Genomic DNA, 22,160 nt, shown 5'->3' on the forward strand with positions numbered 1-22,160 from the left:
TGAGTGTGTGGCAACAACCCTCCTGGTAAAACTGGCCTTGTTTTTGTTGCAGAGGGGCTGAGGAAGTTCTGCACCTCCTTCTGGGCACCACTGGAGAGCAAGTGGAGGCGGCCATCGTCGACCAACTTTTCTGCCGGGAGACTTTCAGCCAGGGGTTGTCTGCCATGGTGAGGTAAGAGGAAGAACGCAGTGACCTTCCCCAGTGGTCTGGCAAACGGAGGTGAAGGCACGGGATCGGACTGTGCCCCTGTTTGCTTCCTGCGGTGTCTTTCCCTTCCTTACCAAGATCTGTTTCTCCATTACAGAGCTGTCGGAAAGCGACGCTGGTGGATCCCTCCCATGGTGGAAAGCATCATCGCTGCTCTCGAGGACCAGGATTTTGCCGGAGTGCCACAAGTCGCGGCAGCTATCTACATCGAGGTGAGGGGGACTGACGGGGGAGGAAATGGGTGCAGCAAGGAGGCCCTGGCTTGGTTTCTGCCGAGTGTTGGGCTACTTTGAGCCTAAGGCCTGTTTTAGTGCTCCTCAGAGTAGACCCATTGGATTTGATGTACATGACAAACTTTGGTGCATTCACTTCAGTGGGTTTGCTCTGTGCAGAATTGCAAATGGTGGGTAAAAGGAGAACCTGCCTCAGCCTCTCATCACTGAAGAGTTTCTTTCTCTTTGGGTCTCTTTAGCTGCTTAGCTGCCGTCTGGAGGTCTATCCCTGTGAAGATACACTGGAGCAGCTCCTCAACTGGCTGGCACACGACCACCTGCAAGTCCGGAAGCTCAGCGTCAGAGGAATATCCCTGCTTCTGGACTCTGACATGGCAAGTGATGCTCAGAGGGAGGGAGGGAGGGGGGGTAGAGATCTTGATTCTAATCATGGTCCAGCACTCTTTTGCTGGCACAATACTGAAGGGCCTGTGCTAAAAGGCATGAGGCCTTTCAGACCTTTGAAAAGATTCTCTTTTTTGTGTAGGACCCTTCGCTTCTACGGCTGTTGCTGCTGGATTCCCTCCCTTCTGCAGAAGCTGATGTCCTCCCAGAGTTGATAGAGCTAGTAGACCAAGCCTACCATTCCAGGGAGCTGGGAGAGGAAGACCTGAAGATGCTGGCGGCAACCTACTGCGGTCTGGCTGCCCATGTGAGTACGAAGGAAAACATGACATCACACCCGGTGGAGGAGGAAGAGGAAGGGTGGGGTTTAGACTGGCATGCAGCAGAGATGTTCTGGCTTCAGGAGAGTGTTCCTCTGGAGCACCTTCTCTTGGAAGCCTGCCTGGAAAACGCAGGGGGAGAGTCACCCCTCCCCCCCAGTCTCCTCCAGAAGGAGGATAGGGGGCTGAGCAGCCTCAAAACCCCAGTGGGCAGGAGAAAGGAAAATGATCTGATGAGAAATACAACCTCTAATATTTTCTGCCTACAGGAAGAAGCCTCCGTCCGGGCATCAGCCATCGAACATCTGGGGCTGCTTCGGGGCTGGATGAGAGACCAAAGGCTTCCCATAACAACAACAGAAGAGGAAGCCATTCAAGAACTGGTTGTTGTCCTCATTCACCTCGAAGACGAGGACGAGGTGGCCAAGGTGAGGAGGAAGACTTACGCAGTAGGAGAGAGGGATTGTTCTCAGGAGCTTCCGAGACCATGTACTGCAATTTGTAACCCTCTTCTCTTCTTGTGTTGCAGGCCGCAAGGAGGGCTCTTTCCCATCTAGCCCCACAAGTGAAGTGGTGGGCTTGTTCCAACAAATTTAGCCTCCACTTTGCTCTCCACCAGGCTGCCAAGCATCTGGTAAGGACCCTCTGCTTTGTTGGCAGCTTTGCCCAGGCATGTCTCTGGGAGTTCAAGGCTCTTCTGCCGCGCTCTCAAGCTTCTCTGATGCCACTTCTCCTTTGTCTTTGCCCACAGAGCAAGACCTTCAGCAAGGACATCCTTCGGAGTGCTGCCTTAACATGTACGAAGCCGTCCGCCAACAGGCTGCCATCAGTCTCCAGGGTGGCAGCTCTGCTTCTGGGTAAGTCAAGCAACGTTCTTCCCTGGTAGGGATGGACAGAAACATCTTGTTAACGATGGCAGGGAGGATGGACATGTCCCCAGGCCACCTGCTAGGTAGGCCTCCATCTGTGCCCAGATCTTGCTCTGAGTGCTCCGTGAGGGTGGAGGCCTCTAGAGCATACCTGTCCTCCTGCCGAGCTGCCTCTGTCTCCCCTTGCTTTGCACCGAGATGACGTCCCTTTTCTTGCTCTCTCTCTCTCTCTCTAGGTCATCTGGCTTTCCGCGATGCCAGTTTCATCCACGATCAAGATATGGCATCCTATGGAACATGTGAGTGAGACGTACGGAGGGCAGGGAGGGATGCTTCTGCTGGGAAAGGTCTTCAGGGGAAGGCAAATTCCCAGATGTATGTTCAGACCTTTCTCCCTTGCCACTCAGGGCTGGAAGAGATGCAGCAGCACGAGGAAGAAGGGCTCAGGCAGACAGGGAGGAGCTGCCTGAACATCATGCAGCAGGCCTATAAACATCGGAAGAAAGGCAGGGTCCAGCGCTTTTTGAGGAGGCTGCTCCACTGCGTTCACAGGGAGCCTTACCCACAGGACTTCCTGAGCTGCATGCCAGGTGAGTGAGGCATCTGGTGGGCTATTGGGACATCTGGTGGGCTGTTTGGAGGTGAAATTTCTCAAGGAGCCCCTTTCTCCTCCTAACAGAACATCCGCAGGAGCGCCAGGGCAAGGCAACGTAACATCAGAGTTGTGCTGCAGAGATACCATCTTCTGCTCTCCGAGGGATCCAGTCTGGACCAGCGCCAGGAACATCAGCGCCATCAGGATGGACCAAGAGGAGTGGTGCTGCCCTCACGACCCTCCGTCCGTACACAGCGGTAGGAAACCTTTTTGTTGTTGTTGTGTTTGTTGTTGATGTTGTTTTTGATTGTTGATTTTATTGATTTTGAATCACAACACCAAGTATACAAAGCACAAAATACATAATAAGAATAATCACTGCACAAAATTCATAATAAAAATATCAGAACATAATATAAATTAAAATAATAAAAACATACTAAAAAGAGCCACAAGACTAATATATGCACGCTAATAAACAATACAAGAGCCCTGAAACAACACTCCATCCCACAAATACAAAATCTAAATCAACATAACACATTTAACAACCATTTAAAACAACCCCACCTTCTTGAAGAAGGCTGATATATTAGATTTAGAAGGTTGGAATACGAGGTTTGGATGGCACGCCTACCTAACATGCAACAAAGTGGCAGTGCATAAGGACTTTTAAAACCATATAGTCAGAATTTCATTACACAAGGTCTGGGATAAGTACCGCAGATTATTAGAGCCCAAAATACCCTGGTGGGTATCCCCAGTGGAGACGATAACGGTAAAAAAGACAAACATGGGCACAAATTGGGCAACTTAGCAACAATTAATAAAGGTAGAACAGGGCCAATTAAAAATCAAATTGTATGAAGAAATTAAACAGTATTGTAACGGCTGGATTCACTATCACCTAATAGTGCATATATTTAATCATGATAAGAAAATTGGTTTTGGAGAAAAGAAGTCATTCTTACAAAAGGAATTAGTACAAATTAATAAAAAGACCCTATCTAGGTTGTATGATCTACTTTTGGAATGGGAACTCAAGGACGAGATGCTAAAGGATGTTATGATAAAGTGTGCATAGGATTTTGGCCACAACATAATGTTAGCTGTGGAAATTTGACATCAAGTTCACAGCATGTTATACAATAAGGGAGAATCTAATGAAAATGATCTACCGATGGCACCTAACCCCTGCCCCAAGGAATCAGCAAAAATCTATAAGCAAAAAAACAATGTGTGCTGGAGATGTAACACCGAGATAGGAACAATGTACCATATATGGTGGGGTGTAAGGAGATAAAAAGCTTTTGGAACAAAGTTCATGAAGAAATCATTAAGATTTTTTTAAAAACCATTCAATAAGAAACCAGAAGCGTATGTTGCAAACCTATAAGGAATACCTGTTACCCATTCAAAATATGCTCAAGAATCGACAGATGCAACAATGGTTATCATTTATAAGGGCCTGTAATTTTGGCAACTCATCCTCAGTAGTGTTGTTGAGGTCATGAAACTTCATTCTGCATTTGCCTTCCGGGACTGTTTTACAAAAACCTCCTGATTTGGCGAGGAGATAGTCAAGAGCAAGTCTTTTAGCTGCTGCTATCTGGTTCAAATCCTCAGTCTCAGACTGCAACTGTCGGAGGATATGCATAGTGGCATTGATGGTTTTCTCCAACCTGCATGTTAGGGCAAATAGTGCTTCATGATTTTGTTCAGTCACAACTCCCGGATGTATGCCGATGGTGAGGATGCTAATGAAGCCTCCACCAACAGCACCCACAGACCGGGCCAGGAAAATCTCATCACTGCACTGTTCCCCTTGGACTTCTCTCCTCTTTCTGTTTCTAAGAGAGGGTAGAGGAGGAAAAGCCTCCACAGTCCCAGGGAAAGTAAAGGCACCTATTCCCACACACTGATAATTACCAGGGTAGGTAATTAGTGGCTAGTCCATTATACAAGAACCAAAGATTGGGGTCCTTGATCAGCCAGCCAGAACAGATAGATCCCTGTCCGGTGAAGTTGACTGTATATTGGCGAAAGTATGGATACAGATCTGAGGATGTGGTGTTGCTTTGGTAAGAGGCGTTGAAGGAACCCCACAACCAAAACTTAGCTGTGCACTGTGTGTAATTTCCCAGCCAACCTTTATGTTGGTGGTGCTGGACATGCGACCAATCTTTCCATTTGGCGTTCCATGATCCAGAGGCATAACAACAAAAGCACAAGCCCTGGGTGGTTCTGGAGAACTGGAAATATCGGTAGGAGGTATCATTCATTTCAGAAGGAGGTGTCACGAAAAGGCCACTTTGATTATACAGTAGGCCTGCCAAGACAATGTCAGGGTCCCTGGTTAGTCCTGGGATGAGGGACATGTCAGCTACCTTTCTAGGGTGTTCATAATAAAGGGTGACATTTTCTCCATATATTTGAAACATCTGCATAGCATTCTTTACAAAAACGTTTTCTTTTGTCATTGGTCTCCTCAAGGTCAAGATGCACATCAGGGTTAACATCAACTTCATCATCATCAAGGAACTCCAGGGGTTCAAGGAGCCGAAGGATATCAACAATTCCTCCTGGGTAGTAAAAGAAGATAAGAAGGAGAACCGTTATTATTACTGTAAGAAGAACTGGAGGTAACCAAGACCGGAGCATACCTGGAGAGTGAGCCACCTGCTGCACCCAGTAGAGCCTCTTAGAGCCCCTTGTGAGATACGCCTCAACCCACCCCGTCAGAGTATCCACAAAGACGAGTAGATAACGAGAGCCTCTTGCCCTAGTTCGGTATTCTCCATCCCATCTCTTCTTGAGATGAATAATTTACTATGTCTGGGGTTCTAACTCTTTTACTTCCAAAAATCCAATTTTTAAATACCTTATTCCATGTTTTGAACCACATTTTCCTAATGGGTAGTGTAATTACTTGAAATAAATAAAAAAATAAAAATAAAAAATAGAAAAAAAATAAAAATAAAAAATAAAAAATAAAAAATTAAAATAAAAAAAATATTTTAACTGCTCTAACCCTACCTAGAATAGATAAATTCTTATTTTTCCATGATTTTATATCTTTCTTGATCTTTCTCCATGCTCCTTTGTAATTTACATCTGGAATCCTAGCACTATTTTTTATAATATTTACCCCAAGTATTCAATTTTTTTCCTATTGATATCCATCTTTGTCATTTTTGCAATTTCCTTCTTCTCCTCTGTCTTTACATCCCAAAATAAAATTTCAGATTTCTCCAAATTTACTCCCCGGCTCCTCTTTAAAGTCCTTCAGGATTATCATAAGTTCTCTTACACCCTCTAAGGGGTTTGTAAATAATAATAGGATAGCAGCTGCATACATGTTTAACTTAATTTCTTCCTTTCCTTCCTTATATCCTTTTATCCTTACTGAGTTTCGTATTCTGTCTGCCAAGTACTCCATACCCAATGCAAATAGTAGTGGTGAGAGTGAACATCCTTGTTGAACTCCTCTTTGTATATTGACTTGATCTGAAACTCCCTCGTTCACTCTGACCGCAGCCTTCCCTTCTCTATACAATCCCCGGATTGCTTCGACAGAGTTCTCTCCTAATCCTACCTTCTGCATAATATTCCATAAGAAATTATGTCTAATTGTGTCGAAGGCCTTATACACATCCAATTTTAAGACCACCAATTTTCCTTTTACCCTGCTTGTTAATAGATGTATTTATTAAAACAATAAAAAATATAAAAAATAAAAAATATAAAAAAATTAATGTATTTATGAAATGTATTTATTAAAACACATTTCTTATAGGATGGCCTATGTATCTTCCCTTAACAAATCCATATTGATCTTCCTTAATTATTTAGGTAGTACCTTTTCCAGTCGCCTTGCCAGTCTTGATTTAATAGGCTAATTGGTCTGTATGACCCCACCACTGTAGGGTACTTTTGTGGTTTTTCTATCACTACTATTTCCACTAGTTTCCAAGTGTCTGGGGCTTCCCCCCCTTCTAAGATATTATTAAATACTTTTTTCAGTTCTGAGCCCAGGGATATCAATGGTTTCTTTATAAAAGTCTGCCGTAATTCCATCTAATCCTGGGGATTTCTTACTTTTAAATGATTTAACTACATTCTCTATTTCTTCCAGAGAAATTTCCTCCTTCAGTCTATCACTTTCTTCGATTTTAAACCCTAAACTTTCCCTACTTATATTTTTATTTTCTTCTTTATATAAAGATTGATAGAATTCTGCAAATTCTTTCCTTATTTCTCTAGAGCTTTGTGTAAGTATTTTTCCTTCTGGTCTTAATGGCCTTCACCCTCTGTTTATCCCTTCTTTTCTTTAAATTGTTTGCCAGTCTCTTATATGATCCTATGGAGGTTCTCTGAAAACCAGTTTTGATCATATTATCTCTCTTCCAACTATATCCAGCTCATCCAATTCCTGTTTTAACTTTCTTAACTGCTCCTGTCTTCTCCTTAGAAGTTTAACCTGTTGCTGTTGTTGCAAGATTTCAAATCTCTTTAATTTTTTCCTGTCTCCCCGAGTACCAATCCTTCTTAATCGCAATCTCTTTCAGGATACAATGTCCTCTTATAACAGCTTTGAAAGCGTCCCATACTACCGGGATCTTGGCTGAAGCATTGTTTTCTTTAAAATACCAACCAATTTGTTTTCTAATATATTCCCTGTCAATCTCTTTTGCCATTATTAGGTTATTGTACCGCCATCTCCTACTTTTTTCCGTCCTCTTCCAATCCCAGCTCCACAAATAGTGGAGCATGGTCTGAAATCCATATTCCCATAGTCTTTGCTGTTCTAACACTGATTTCATTCCATTCTTTAATTAGCTCGTAGTCAATATAAGAGAAAGTCTTATGTCTGTTGAAGAAGGTAGGTTTGGTATTGGGGTTTCCCCTCTCAAAAACATCCTTTAATCCCCATTTAGATAATCTGAAAGTACTGTCATTCTTTATATTCCAATTAAAGTCTGCTATAACGATAACTTCCCCTTCAGCGTAAAGCTGCAGTCTATTCAAGGTTTTCTTTATATTTTTTTTCTGTCTTGTGTTAGGCCTGTATATATTAGCTATTGTAGATATTTTTTGTGACACTTTAATTTTTAAGAATATAAATCTACCATCATCTTTTTTTGGCTCAGAACCTCCGGCCTAAGATTTCCATTACATAGTATAGCGACCCCTCTAGCCTTGTTCGTCGCTTTCGATTCTGCTATTAAGCCCCATTGCTGAGAGCATTACAAAGGTCTATTGTTTGCTTTGGCTCTATGAGTCTCCTGAAGGCATAGTATATCCACTTTCATTTTCTTTGCCAATGCCAGTACCCTGTAGCGTTTGGTGTTTGAGGCCAGCCCGTTAACATTTAAAGATAAAACCTATCCATTATCCCAGCTACAGTTTATTTTTTGAATCCCTCTGTGTACATATATTATATTTTCAATTCTGGCCCATTCAACTCCCCCCTGAGACTGAGGGATCTCCATGATCCCTGTCTCATGGTATCTTGGAGAACCACACTCCTCTCCCTTCGCTCTTGGAAAGTTTATATCAGAAAAAGCAACATATATATTTACAAAAGACCATTTTAGACGTCTCTAGTGTATATTATTTCTTGCTGTTTCCTTCCCCTCTCGACTTCTGTCTTCTTTTATTCTCTTGTCTCTGCACTGGAGATTCTGGAGATTCTTCACTCGACTCTCCCTGTTGGTCTACCTGTAATTCTTCCGAACATGAGAGTTCTTGCTCATCTGTCCTTGTAGTCCAACTCCTAAGTCAGCTAGCATTTTTTTTGCTTCACCAGGGTTCTTAGCAGAATATTTCCTGCTGTCTTTAAAAACCAACAGTGTAGCAGGGTAGGCCCAGGTAAAGAGGATTTTATGATTGTAGAAATCTTGTGCAAACCGCTGCATACGTTTCCTGTCTTGAAGCTTTTCCTGAGAAAAGTCTTGTCTCACTATGACCTTTCGCTGTTTAAACTGCAGGTCTGCTTTCTGCCGGAGTGATTTACAAATTTGATCTCTTAACTTCTGTCTTGTGAATGCCATAATTACAACCCTGGGAAGTCCAGAGCCTCCTCGTGACGTGAACACCCGGTGCACTCTCTCAATTTCATTCTGCTCAATTTCAATTCCTTGTTCTTTGAGCCCTTGTAACATCTCCTTTTCCAGGTCTTTATTCCCAATATCTGCAAAAATACCAGAGAATTTTAAATTCCTTCTGCGCTGTCTATCGTTCATTTGTGAAATCCTTTTTGTCAGAGATTCTATTTTGTTTACGTTTGCATCAGCTACCTCTTTTTCATAACTTTTTCTACTGTAGCAGTCATTCTTCTCATCTCTCCTTTCAAGTCTTGCATATCGGCGCGAACATTTGCTTCCGAACGCTGAATCATTTCACCCAGCTCCTTCAAAGACTTGGCCATCTTGTTAAGTCCTTCTCAAGTCTTTCCCAAATAAATAGATAAACCACCGATTTAAACACTAACTCACCCCAATCCAGGACTTGGACCTAAGCCCAGTTTTCGGTCAGTTATCTCAGCTATCAATTTGCAGAGAGTTATTTGTTTTTCAGGCTTTTAATTAGTAAAGTCCCAAGACCGAGACGGGTGTTTGTCTACCCACGCCAACGCATGCACAGTTCTGCTTGCACCTGGCTTAAGAGCTACTACAATTGGTGGTAATTTCAATTCTGCCCCTTTAGGTGTGAAGGCTATTTAAGCTTGAATTTTAGATTGAAAATAATGTTCCAAAAAGGGAATGGGACATTCTGGTAGATAAAGAAATTGATGAGTGATGGTCCTCCCTCCAATCTGGCACTCTTGGGGTTGCAGAAAGGGTTTTAGGGTTTTATTGCCGGCACAGACGGGTTTGAACAGGTCAAGGCTGGTTGGAACAGGTCTATGTCACTTGGAACCAGCCCTGACTAGTTGGAATCATTTCATACCAGTTGGATCCAGCCCAGGCCAGTTGGAACCAGCCGAAACCAGTAGGAAAAGGTCCAGGCAGTTTCCAACTTGCCCAGACCCATTTGAACTGGTTGGAACTCGCTCAGACTGGTTGGAAGAGGTCTAGACTGGTTTGAACCAGTCCAAGCTGATTTGTGCCAGTCGAAGCCAGTTTGAACTGGTCTAGGCTGGTTTGAACCGGTCAAATTCAGTTTCAAATGACCTGCACCAACTCCAACTGGCCTTGACCTGATCCAACCTGTCTGGGCCAGTTCCAACCCACTTGGAACTGCTCAAACTGGCTTGGGTCGTTGCAAACCAGCCTAGACCGGTTCAAACTGGCCAAGACTGGTTCAAACTGGCTTGTACCTTTACAAACCAGTCTAGACCAGTTCAAACTGGCCTAGACCGCTTCCAACAAGCTTGGACCTGTTTCAACTGACTTGTTCCAAGCAGTCTGAGCCAGTTCCAACCAGTCTGGGCCAGTTCAGACTGGTGTGGGCAAATTGGAACCTGCCTGGACCTTTTCCAACTGCTTTGGGCTGGTTCAAACCCGCTTGGACCAGTTCCAACCGGTCTGAACCGGTTCCCACCAGCTTGGACCTGTTGCACCCGAATGGGACTAGTTCAAACCAGCCTAGACCTGTTCCAAGCAGTCTGAGCCAATTCCAACCAGTCTGGGCCAGTTCAAACTGGTCTGGTCAAGTTGGAACCCGCATTTACTTTCCCCAACTGGATTCAGCTGGTTCAAACCGGCTTGGACCGGTTCCAACAGAATTGATGGTAACAGGGCGCTGGGGCACTGAATGTGGACCTTTCAGTACCGCATTTCCAAATCAGGCGACTGCATTTTGATCGGGAACAGAGGGAAGCGAATCTCTGAGAATCTGGTGACAAGCACTTCACAAGGGACATAGCGATGCGGGGGGAGTGTTCAACAGCTAGTAATTCAAGCACTCCACTAGGCTGTATGATAGCAAATTTCAAAAGGGCTTTCTCAGGGGACTATGGTGTCAAACTGACTGAGAACGCATTGTGAGCTGAATTGGCCAAGCCAGGTTGCGTGGCGAGTTCCCGCCTCCCACCAGTAGGAGTAAAGACACATGACACCGTTATTTGAAGGTTAATGGGCTAAAATTGCCCGCAACTTTATTGGTTACAGGCGATGAGTGTTCTTGGCTTAGGCATTGGTGCTATCTGACTATCCAGCTTCAGCCTGCTTGCTTGAAGATCCGGAAGGGTTGACACCAGCAGGGGGAGCCCTGCTGATGCACATCAACTAGGCACTCCCCAGGGGTCACCACTCGGGGGCGTGCCTTGGGCCCTGGCCTCCATAAGCTTCGGACGCTGTGGCTCCATAATGAGTGGACTCGTGGTACCGCTTCACCACTTCTCTGCCTAGGGTTTCTGGGACAAAAACTCGCTGATCTGGCAATATGAACCATCCTTTATAACTGTCAGCAAAAGGGAGGCTATCATAGAGTCTGGTGGAGGTTCCTCCAGGGTTGATTTCCTTGCTGCCTAGTCTGCCAAATGATTGCCCTTTGCCATTTTGGTGGACTCCCGGCTGTGGGCCCGGCAGTGCATTACAACAATTTTCTCGGGTGCCCATACAGCTTCCAAGAGATTTTCTAATTCTGGGCCATATTTGAGAGCTTTGCCCTTTGCACCAACGAGTCCCTTCTCCTTCCATAGGGCTTCATGGGCATGCAGGGTTAAGAAGGCAAACTTTGAATCAGTATAGGTATTGGCACAGCAGCCTGTTGATAGCTGTAGGGCCCTAGTGAGCGCCACAATTTCTTGGTCCGTGTTTGGATGGATCATACCTTCCTGCTCCCAGTTAATCTGAATTATCCTTATTATTCTTTCTTTGTCGCTCATCATCACTTTATATAACACCCCTACTATCCCTTTCTTCGTCATTTGTCTTTTGTTCAGCACCATATCTATTTTCATTTGTGTCCTCGTCGTTTCATCTGCTCTTTCCATTTCTATTAAACCATAAAGTCCTTGCACTTTCATTCAATATTGTTTTCCTATTTTTTCTTTAAAAACTTTTTTTTGTAATTAAATTCCCCTCTTCATCAAACATATCTTTTAATAAAGGGAAGCGAATCTCTGAGATTCTGGTGAGTAGCACTTCACAAGGGACATAGCAATGCGGGGGGAGTGTTCAACAGCTTGTAATTCAAGCACTCCCACTAGGCTGCATGATAGCAAATTTCAAAAGGGCTTTCTCAGGGGACTATGGTGCCAAACTGAGCCCAGAGACTTTGAGAATGCATTGTGAGCTGAATTGGCCAAGCCAGGTTGCGTGGCGATTTCCCACCTCCCACCAGTAGGAATAAAGACACATGACACCGTTATTTTAAGGTTAATGGGCTAAAATTGCCCGCCACTTTATTGGTTACAGGTGATGAGCGGTATTGGCTTAGGCATTGGTCCTATCCGACTATCTGGCTTCGGCCTGATTTCTTGAAGACCCGGAAGGGTCAACACCAGCAGGGGGAGCCCTGCTGATGCACATCAACTAGGCACTCCCCGGGGTCACCACTCGGGGGCGTGCCTTGGGCCCTGGCCTCCATAGGCCTCAGACGGAGCCACGCCCCCTGGAATCCTTTACTGGACTACCCTTCAATATCTGGGGAAGGTGATGGTGCTCCACCCCCCCCCCCCGGTACATCTACATAACAATACCCATTCCAATACCTAACCGCCACTCGAGCAAAGCTCACCGCCAATACCCTCAGACCTGCAACCAATCCCTAATCCCCGCAGATATGTCAGCCAACCAAACATTGTTTCCCACATTTTTTTAAAAAAAATAATTTTTATTCATTTTTAAACATATTAAGTGTCATACATACCACAAAATTTCACATCTTATACAATCTTTTTGGACTTCCATCAACACCTCTGATGATCCCCCATTTATATCATTTCTTCTGCATTTCTTAAATTCATATTGCCTTTAATTATCTTAACTAATGTCTCCCTTTTTATCCAGTTATGCAATAGTTCAAATTAGTCACCTCACAAAACTTCTTGCAAACCTACAAATTTAATCTGGTCATCACAATTACTTTTCAAATAGGCCGTAAATTTACACCAATCTTCTGTGAATCTCTGGTCCCGCCGGTTTCAAATTCTTCCTGTTAGCTTGTCTAATTCTACATAGTTATCAATTTCATCCTCCAATCTTCTTTCGTCGGTAATTCTTCTTGCTTCCAGTTTTGTGCCAATAATATTCTTGCTGCCGTCATTGCATATAAAAACAGCTTACAGTCCTTTCTGTTTATATCATCCCCTACAATGCCCAGTAAAAATGCTGCTGGTTTCTTAATAAATGTATATTTCAACATTTTTTTCATCTCATTATATATCATTTCCCAGAAGTTTTTCACCTTTTTACATTCCCACCACATATGATAAAATGTTCCTTCTTTTTCTTTACATTTCCAACATTTATTGCTTACCTTATACATTTTAGCCAATTTAACGGGTGTAATATATTATCTATACATCATTTTCATCACATTTTCTTTTAAAGCATCGCATGCAGTAAATTTTAAACCTTCCTTCCATAATTTCCCCCAATCGTTCAGCTGCATATTATACCCAAAATCTTTAGCCTAATGAAAGCCCTAGCTTCTTCTCATTTTCCATTATTTGTTTTAAGATTTATTTCTTTCCTTTTTCTCGAAATTTATTTCTAATGCTATTTTGCTGTGTGAAGAAGCCTCGCTTTGCTAGCATCCTAAAACACACTCATTTTTGTTCCTTTATTACTATTATTTACAAAGTATGCAGTCTGCGCTTTCCCCTTTATTTTTAGGTCATCCAGTAAATTTTCATTTAATCTCCATCAAAAGGATTTTTCCTCTATTTCTTTTATCTCACATTTTATTGCATTATGATCCGAAAGTATTTTTGGTTGTTTTTCTATTTTTGTCACTCTTGGTGTTAATTCGCTGGTTATCCAAACATAGGCTTTTCTTGACATTGATTGATTTGGTTCTGAGAAATAAATAAATTGTTTTTCTAATGGGTGTCTTAGTCTCCAAACATCCACTAGATTACAATTCTCAATCATAGAAAAAAATGTCTTAGGTAATTTCCCTTCTTTCGATTTTTCTCTTGTCCTCAGCCTATCCATTTCCATCGATACTACTCTGTTCATATCTCCCATTATTATAATTTTCTGATCCACAAAATCAAATAGTTTTTCTTCTAAATCCTTATAAAATTTAGTCTTACTTCCGTTCGGTGCATACACTCCGACAATTATTAGTTTTTCGCCCTGCCATGTGACTTGTACCGCTATTACTCTACCTTCTTCATCATTGAAGATTTGCCGAGCTTCAAATTTACTTTTTATATACAAAACCACTCCTCTTTTCCTGCTTCTGTCTGATGAAATAAATTCATTTCCTAATTTTTTATTAATCAATACACTTCTATGTTTCCTAGCCACATGAGTTTCTTGTAAACAAATAATGTCCAGATTCTTTTTTTAAGGAAATGTCCAATTTTATTTCTTTTCTTCTTGACGTTAACGCCATTAACATTCCATGTCCATATTTTCAGTGCCATTCTGTGTTCTCTTTAAAAATAAAAGAGAAAAGTCTTAAACTTGGCCTTCTTCTTCCTCTTCTTCTTCTCCTTCAATACTACCTTTGTCTTCTTCTTCCAGTCCTGTCGGTCCTGCTGCTCCCGCTTCTGCTACTTCATCAATTTTTCCCAACTCTTTGTATCTTCTCAGAAATTTATGCGTATCATCAACATTCGTAAATTTAAACTTTTTCTCCTTATAATAAAAGGAGATCCCTTCTGGAAATTCCCACTTAAATTCAATTCAATTTTTCCTTAGTATCTGTGTAAGAGATTTATATTGGTCACGTTTTTTCAACAGCCGAAGTGGGACGTCTTTAAAAATGATTGTAAACGATCCATCAAAGCAAAGCCTTTTTTCTCTATTTTTCTGTAGAAGCAGGTTTCTCATCTCCCTATCTTTAAATATAATCAAACAATAACCTGGAAATTTCTTTGCTTTGACAGTCCTTGTTTTAATTCTAAAAGCATTCTGTATTGTCTTTCCGACATCTTCCACTTCCATGCTTAGCCATTGTGCAATCTCTGCTGTTAGTTTCTGCAAGATGTTCTCTCGTACTTCGGGCACAGATCTAAACCTCAAATTAAGTTCTCTTTGCCTCAATTCATTCATAGCAATCACATCCCACAGTTCTTCCTGTGTTTTATTGATTTCTGAAACCTCTCCCTTAACCCTTTCTTCCTCTTTCTTCATATGCCTCACTTCTTGTTTTGTTCGTTTCATTCCTTCTTCCAGGTTTTGCGTTCTTTGTGTTATTTCCTTCCTCTGACCCTCTAGTTCACTAACTGTCATATCGTATTTTTTATCCATCAAATCTAATCTTGTCTCCAAATTCTTTTCACTTTGTTTAATATCCTTTTTTATTTCTGCAAACATTTTTAAAATATCTCCCTTAAACTCAGTTTCCTGCTTTGATCCTCTTCTTTCCACTGGTTTCCCTTCCCCTGCCTTCCCCCCACTTTTCCCTGTGTTTTCTTCATTATTTCCACTCCGCCCTTTTGCTATTCCTTGTCTCACCACCAGATATCACCCTTAAATTTCCAATTGATAAACCTTCTGCCTCTTGGTTGGCCAATAGATATAAAACAGTCTTATAAAACACCAAATTCCTTTAAACTAAAAATTTCCAATCCCAATTTCTGCCACTTGTTTGGCCAATCCAATACAAAACCAGAGTGGAGTAACTAAAAATAATAATCCAAAAAACAGGCAAAAAGAAAGAGGTAAGTGAGACAAAAGGATAAACCAAATTTCAAAGATATCTCTTCTGCCACTTGCCTGCCCAATCCTGTCCAACCAAAATCAAAATTCTAACAAAAAACACCCATATATATCCACTGTTCCAAAGAGAGAGAGAGAGAGAGGAAAGGGAGAAAAAAATAAAAATAACGGGGGGGAAAACAAAAAACAAAAATAGTAAAAAAAAATTTAAACCACTTAATCCGTTTCGCAAGACCGGCAGAGCCAGCAGGTTACAAAAAACAAAAACAAAATCACTCTAAATCTGGTACTAATTAACCACAGAGAACACAGTATCTGGCTTCGGCCTGCTTACTTGAAGATCCGGAAGGGTTAACACCAGCAGGGGGAGCCCTGCTGATGCACATCAACTAGGCACTCCCCCGGGGTCACCGCTCAGGGGCGTGTCTTGGGCCCTGGCCTCCATAGGCTTCAGACAGGGCCACGCCCCCGGAATCCTTTACCAGACTAGCCTTCAATATCCGGGGGAGGTGATGGTGCTCCTCCCCCATACATCTAAATAATAGTACCCATACCAATGCCTAACCGCCAGTCGAGCAAAGCTTGCCACCAATACCCTCAGACCTGCAACCAATCCCTAATCCCCGCAGATATGTCAGCCAACCAAACATCGTTTCCCGCACTGGAAAGATTCACGCCATCCTTGTGGTAGAGGGTCACCTTGCTGAACTGGATGTTGGGGTGGTCAGCCCTGCCACTCTACGTGCCACTGAGCGTTCCAGGATCTTTCTGGATTTTTCCATAGCAATAGGGCATCGACAGTCCCTCCAAGTGCACCTTTCCAACAGTGATGACCAAATTATGACTAAATTTGGGAAAGAAATCCTCAGACCAAATTAGTCATAATTTGGTCATCACTGTTGGATGCGGGAAACGATGTTTGGTTGGCTGACATATCTGCGGGGATTAGGGATTGGTTGCAGGTCTGAGGGTATTGGCGGCAAGCTTTGCTCGACTGGCGGTTAGGCATTGGTATGGGTACTATTATTTAGATGTATGGGGGGAGGAGCGCCATCACCTCCCCCGGATATTGAAGGCTAGTCCGGTAGAGGATTCCGGGGGGCGTGGCCCGTAGACCGATTTGAACCAGCTTGGACCGGCACAAATCGGCACTGACCGGTTCCAACCAGCCTAGACTTGTTGCAACCAGTAAGAGCTATTTCCAACCAGTCTAGGCCAGTTTAAACTGCTCTGGGCAAGTTGGAACCAGCCTGGACCTTTTCCAACTGGTTTGGGCTGGTTCCAACCGGCTTGGGTGGAACCCAACTTGTATGAATGGTTTCCGACTGGTCTGGGCTGGTTACAAGCGACATAGTCCTCTTCAAACCGGCATGGACCTTTTCTAACCAGCTTCGGCCAGATTCAAATGACCTGTACCTGCCCCAACTGGCCTGGACCTGATCCAACCTGTCTGAGCCATTTCCAACCCACTTGGAACTGCTCAAACTGGCTTGGGCCATTTCAACCCGGACTAGACCAGTCTTGGACTGGTTTAAACCGGTCTCAACAGGTTTGAACTGGCTTGGACCGGTTGCAAGCAGCCTGGACCTGCTCTAAACAGCTTGGGCCAGTTTCAAATGACCTGCACCTGCTCCAACTAGCCTGGACCAGCTCAAAGCTGTCTGGAACTGTTCAAATTGGCTTGATCCGGCTCAAACCAGCCTAGACTTGTTCAAATTGGCTTGATTCGGCTCAAACCAGCCTAGACCTATTCAAACTGGCTTGATCTGGCTCAAACCAGCCTAGATCTGTTCAAACTGGCTTTATCTGTCTCAAACCAGCCTAGACCAGTTCAAACCCGCTTGGACTAGCAGAAACAGGTCTCAACCAGTTCAAACCGGTCCTGACCGGTTCAAACTGGCCTCGACCAGTTCAAACTGCTTGGACCAGAGTAAACCGGCTGAGACCAGCACAATCCAGCCTAGACCGGTTTGAACCAGCTTGGACCGGCACAAATCAGCATTGACCAGTTCAAACCAGCCTAGACCTGCTGCAATCAGTCTGAGCTACTTCCAACTTCTAACCAGCTTGGGCCAGTTTCAAATGACCTGCACCTGCTCCAACTGGCCTGGACCTGCTCGAAGCTGTCTGGACCAGCACAAACCGGCTTGGACCAGCACAAACCGGCCTAGACTGGTTCGAACCGGTTTGGACTGGCACAAACTAACCTCGACCGGTTCAAACCAGCCTCGACCGGTTCAAACCCACTTGGACAAGCACAAACTGGCCTGGACCAGTTCAAACTGGCCTAGACATGCTCAAAGCGGCCTAAACCTGTTCAAACCAGCTTGGACTGATTCAAACTGGTCTCAACAGGTTTCAATCGGTTTGCACCGGTTCAGACAGGCCTAGACCGGTTCCAACCAACCTGGACCGGTTCCAACCAACTTGGACCGGTTCAAACCAGTCTAGACCGGTTCCAACTAGTCTGGCCCAGTTCAAACTGGTCTGGGCATGTTGGAACCTGCCTGGACATTTCTCCAACTAGTTTGAGCTGGTTCAAAACGGCTTGGACCAGTTCCAACTGGCTTGCACCTAATGCACTCAGCGTCGACTGGTTCAAACCAGCCTAGACCTGTTCCAACCACTTCAAACCTGTTTGGGGATGTTGGAATCTGCCTGGACTTTTTCAGACTGGTTTGGGCTGGTTCCTACCGGCTTGTACTGGATCCAACCGGTATGAACTGGTTCCAACAGGTCTGGGCTGGTTCCAAGTGACATAAACCTGTTCCAACCGGCTTGGGCCTGTTCCAACCAGTCTGGGCCAGTTCCAACCGGTGTGGGCAAGTTGGAACCCTCCTAGACTTTTTCAGCTCATTTGGTCTGGTTCCAACCGTCTTGGATCATATCCAACTGTTTCCAACAGGTTCCAAGAGATATACTCCTCTTTTCAGACTGGTTTGGGCTGGTTCCTACCGGCTTGTACTGGATCCAACCGGTATGAACTGGTTCCAACAGGTCTGGGCTGGTTCCAAGTGACATAAACCTGTTCCAACCGACCTGGACCTGTTCCAACCAGTCTGAGCTAGTTCCAACCAGTCTGGGCCAGTTCGAACTTTGGACCGTCACATACTGGCCTTGACCGGTTCAAACTGGCTTGGACCAGCACAAACCAGCCTCGACCGGTTCATACCAGCTTGGACCGGTACAAACAGGCCTGAACTGGTACAAACAGGCCTAGACCTGTTCAAACCGGCTTGGACTGGCACAAACCAGCCTAGACCGGTTCATGCCGGCCTAGACCTTTTCAAACTGGCTTGGACCGGTTCCACCTGGTCTGAACAGGATCCAGCTGGCTTGGACCTGTTCCAACCTGCTTGGACTGGTTCAAAACAGTCTAGACCTGTTGCTGTGTAAGCTAGTTCCAACCGGTTTGGGCTAGTTCAAACTAGTCTGGGGAAGTGGGAATGCGCCTGGAGCTTTTCTAACTGGTTTGGGATGGTTCCTATTGGCTTGGACTGGATCCAACCGGTATGAACTGGTTCCAACAGGTCTGGGATGCTTCCAAGTGACACAGAACTGGTCCAAGCTGCCTCGACCCGGCTCAGATGGGCACAAACTGGCCTAGACAAGTTCAAACTGGCTTGGACTGGCACAATCCAGCCTAGACCTGTTTCCAGCAGTCTGAGGTAATTCAAACCAGTCTGGGCCAGTTCAAACTGGTCTGGGCAAGTTAGAACTTGCCTGGACTTTTTCCAACTGGTTTGAGCTCACTGAAACTGGCTTAGACTGCCTCAAACCAGCCTAGACCTGTTCAAACCGGCTTGGAAAGGTTCCAACGGGTCTGAACAGCTTCCAACCAGCCTCGACCGGTTCAAACAAACCTAGACTGGTTCCAACAAGTCTGGACCAGTTCAAACTGGTCTGGGCAACCCACCGGGACATTTTCCAACTGGTTTGTGCTGGTTCCAACCAGCTTGGACTGGATCCAACTGGTATGAACTTGTTCCAACTGGTCTGGGCTGGTTCCAAGCGACATAGACCTCTTCCAACTGGCCTGGACCTTTTCTAACCAGCTTGGGCCAATTTCAAATGACCTGCACTTGCTCCAACTGGCCCGGACCTTCTCCAACCTCTCTGGGCTGGTTCCAATCCACTTGGACCTGTTCAAACTGGCTTAGGCCGGTTCAAACTGGCTTGGACCAGCACAAACCGGCCTAGACCGGTTCAAACCGGCCTAGACCGGTTCAAACCAGCTTGCACCAGCTTGGACTGGTTCCAACCGGTCTCAACAGCTTCCAACCATCCTAGACCTGTTCTAACCAGCTTGGGCCAGTTTCAAATGACCTGCACCTTCTCCAACTGGCCTGGATCTGCTCCAACCTGTCTGGGCCAGTTCCAACCCACTTGGAACTGCTCAAACTGGCTTGGGCCATTTCAAACCGGCCTTTTGTGGAATATCCAAATCTGTTATTCCCAGGAGGTAGGCCTCTGGTTTTTTATTGAAAGAGATCTTTAGCATTTTTTGCAATTCTGCATGTATACTCTCCCAGAATACCTGTATTTTCCTACATATCCACCACATATGGTAGAATGTTCCTGCGTCTCCACATCTCCAACAATTACTTGACACATTTTTATACATTTTTGAAAGTTTCCATGGTGTTAGATACCATCGATGTTGCATTTTTTGAAAGTTCTCTCTAATCGTGTAACAATTTGTGAATTTCCAATTGATCTTCCATAAATTTTCCCATTGGGATATGGATATTGAATGGCCAAAATCCTGGAACCACCTCACCATTGCCACTGTTCCCTCCTCCTCCTCGACTGTCCAGTCAAGGAGGAGTCGGTAAGTTTTGGAAAGAGTTTTTCTTTTAGAATTTACAAGATCAGATTCGAATAAGGAAATTTCTGTTGAGAACTCCTTTTGTTTGCCAGATTTAAATTTTTCAAATAACTGATGGTATTGGAACCAGTCTGAAATGTGTTCTCTTATTTCCTCAAAGTTTTTTAATTTTATTTGGTTATCTTCATTTTTTAGAAGTATTTTATATGTTGGCCAGCTTTCCTGAGTATTTTTCCATTTTACTGCTATGGCTTCTATTGGAGAAGTCCACCACGGGACTTTAGGCTCCATCAGGTCTTTCTATTTTTCCCATACAGCAAAGAGTGACTTTCTTATTATATGGTTGGTAAAATTTTATGAATTTTCGCTTTTCCATATATCAGGTAGGCGTGCCATCCCCAACGGTTGTCAAAACCTTCCAGGTCCAGGAGGTCCAGATCCTGTAACGTGCACCAATCTTTTAGCCAGGTGAAACAGGCTGCCTCGTAGTAAAGTTTTAGGTCGGGTAGGGAAAAATTGGCCACAACTTTATTGGTTACAGGTGATGAGCGGTATTGGCTTAGGCATTGGTCCTATCCGACTATCTGGCTTCGGCCTGCTTTCTTGAAAACCCGGAAGGGTTAACACCAGCAGGGGGAGCCCTGCTGATGCACATCAACTAGGCACTCCCCCGGGGTCACTGCTCGGGGGCGTGCCTTGGGCCCTGGCCTCCATAGGCTTCAGACGGGGCCACGCCCCCCTAATCCTTTACTGGACTACCCTTCAATATCTGGGGAAGGTAATGGCGCTCCACCCCCATACATCTACATAACAATACCCATACCAATGCCTAACCGCCACTGGAGCAAAGCTCGCCGCCAATACCCTCAGACCTTCAACAAAGTTTCATGGAAATTTCTAAAAAATATTATTAGACCACATGGACATGGGAGACCAAATTACAAGAGGGTTAAAAGCAATTTATGAACAACAAGAAGCAAATATAATAATAAATAATGACACGACTGATTATTTTAAAATACAGAAGGGCACCAGACAAGGGTGCCCACTTTCACCATTCTTATTCATTTTGGTTTTGGAAATACTAAATCAAGAAATCAGACTGGATCAAGAAATAAATGGAATATCCCTAGGGGAGAAAATATACAAAGTAAGGGCATTTGCAGATGATTTAGTGTTAATGGTGGAAAATCCAAAGGAAAGCATAGCAAAGGCTCTAGAAAAAATGGAAAACTTTGGAAGGGTTTCAGGTTTTGCTTTGAATAAAGAAAAAGTGAAACTAATGGTAAAGAACATGGGAGACCAAGAGAAAAAGGAACTGGTAGAAAAATTTGGATTACAAATTGTAAAAAAAGTGAAATATTTAGGAATCCAAATAACAATGAAAAATATAATTTTGTTTGAAGATAATTATAAAAAAAAATGGGAAGAAACAAAAAGAGAAATGGAAATTTGGACAAGATTGAATTTAACACTCTGGGGTAGAATTTCGGCTATTAAAATGAATATTTTACCAAAACTCTTGTTCCTTTTTCAAATGATTCCCATAATAGGTAAAGATGAGTGTTTTAAAAAATGGAAAATGGACCTAACAAAGTTTATATGGCAAGGCAAAAAGCCACGGATCAAACATAAATTATTAACTGACATAAAAGAGCGGGGAGGCTTTACCTGAGACTATATTACGATGCAGCATGCTTTAGTTGGATCAGAGACTGGGTTAAGTTAGATAATAGGGACATTTTAGACTTGGAGGGATGGAACAACAGATACGGTTGGCATGCCTATCTAATTTACAACAAAGTGGCAGTACATAAAGAATTTCTCAGTCATGTAATTAGAAATGCATTATACAAGGTCTGGGTGAGACATAGAAGGTTGTTAGAACTGAAAACCCCATGGTGGGTCTGACCATTAGAAGTAAAAAGAAAAATATGA

General features: G+C 43.8%; 1 protein-coding gene and 1 long non-coding RNA gene across 2 annotated transcripts in view; both read left to right on the plus strand.

Annotated features, from left to right (window-relative positions):
* The window catches only part of LOC310683945, a 51,980-nt gene that overhangs the window by 23,618 nt on the left and 6,202 nt on the right, over window positions 1-22,160 (plus strand). The window lies entirely within an intron of this gene.
* On the plus strand, window positions 35-3,064 carry LOC310683805 (uncharacterized protein). The gene is made up of 9 exons (XM_083454194.1): window positions 35-172; window positions 306-420; window positions 681-815; window positions 968-1,132; window positions 1,415-1,573; window positions 1,675-1,779; window positions 1,897-2,002; window positions 2,251-2,313; window positions 2,422-3,064. The coding sequence occupies exons 1-9, from the start codon at window positions 165-167 to the stop codon at window positions 2,610-2,612; spliced, it is 1,047 nt and encodes a 348-aa protein (XP_083310320.1). The 5' UTR covers window positions 35-164; the 3' UTR covers window positions 2,613-3,064.

This window comes from Podarcis tiliguerta (genome assembly GCF_965153285.1).
Source record: "Podarcis tiliguerta genome assembly, chromosome: 8".
NCBI lineage: Eukaryota > Metazoa > Chordata > Lepidosauria > Squamata > Lacertidae > Podarcis > Podarcis tiliguerta.

Excerpts from the sequence above, each read along its gene's own strand:
- LOC310683805 (XM_083454194.1), top strand. Across the intron at positions 1,133-1,414 it reads ACTGCGGTCTGGCTGCCCAT|GAAGAAGCCTCCGTCCGGGC; the intron begins GTGAGTACGAAG and ends TTCTGCCTACAG. Across the intron at positions 2,003-2,250 it reads GGTGGCAGCTCTGCTTCTGG|GTCATCTGGCTTTCCGCGAT; the intron begins GTAAGTCAAGCA and ends CTCTCTCTCTAG.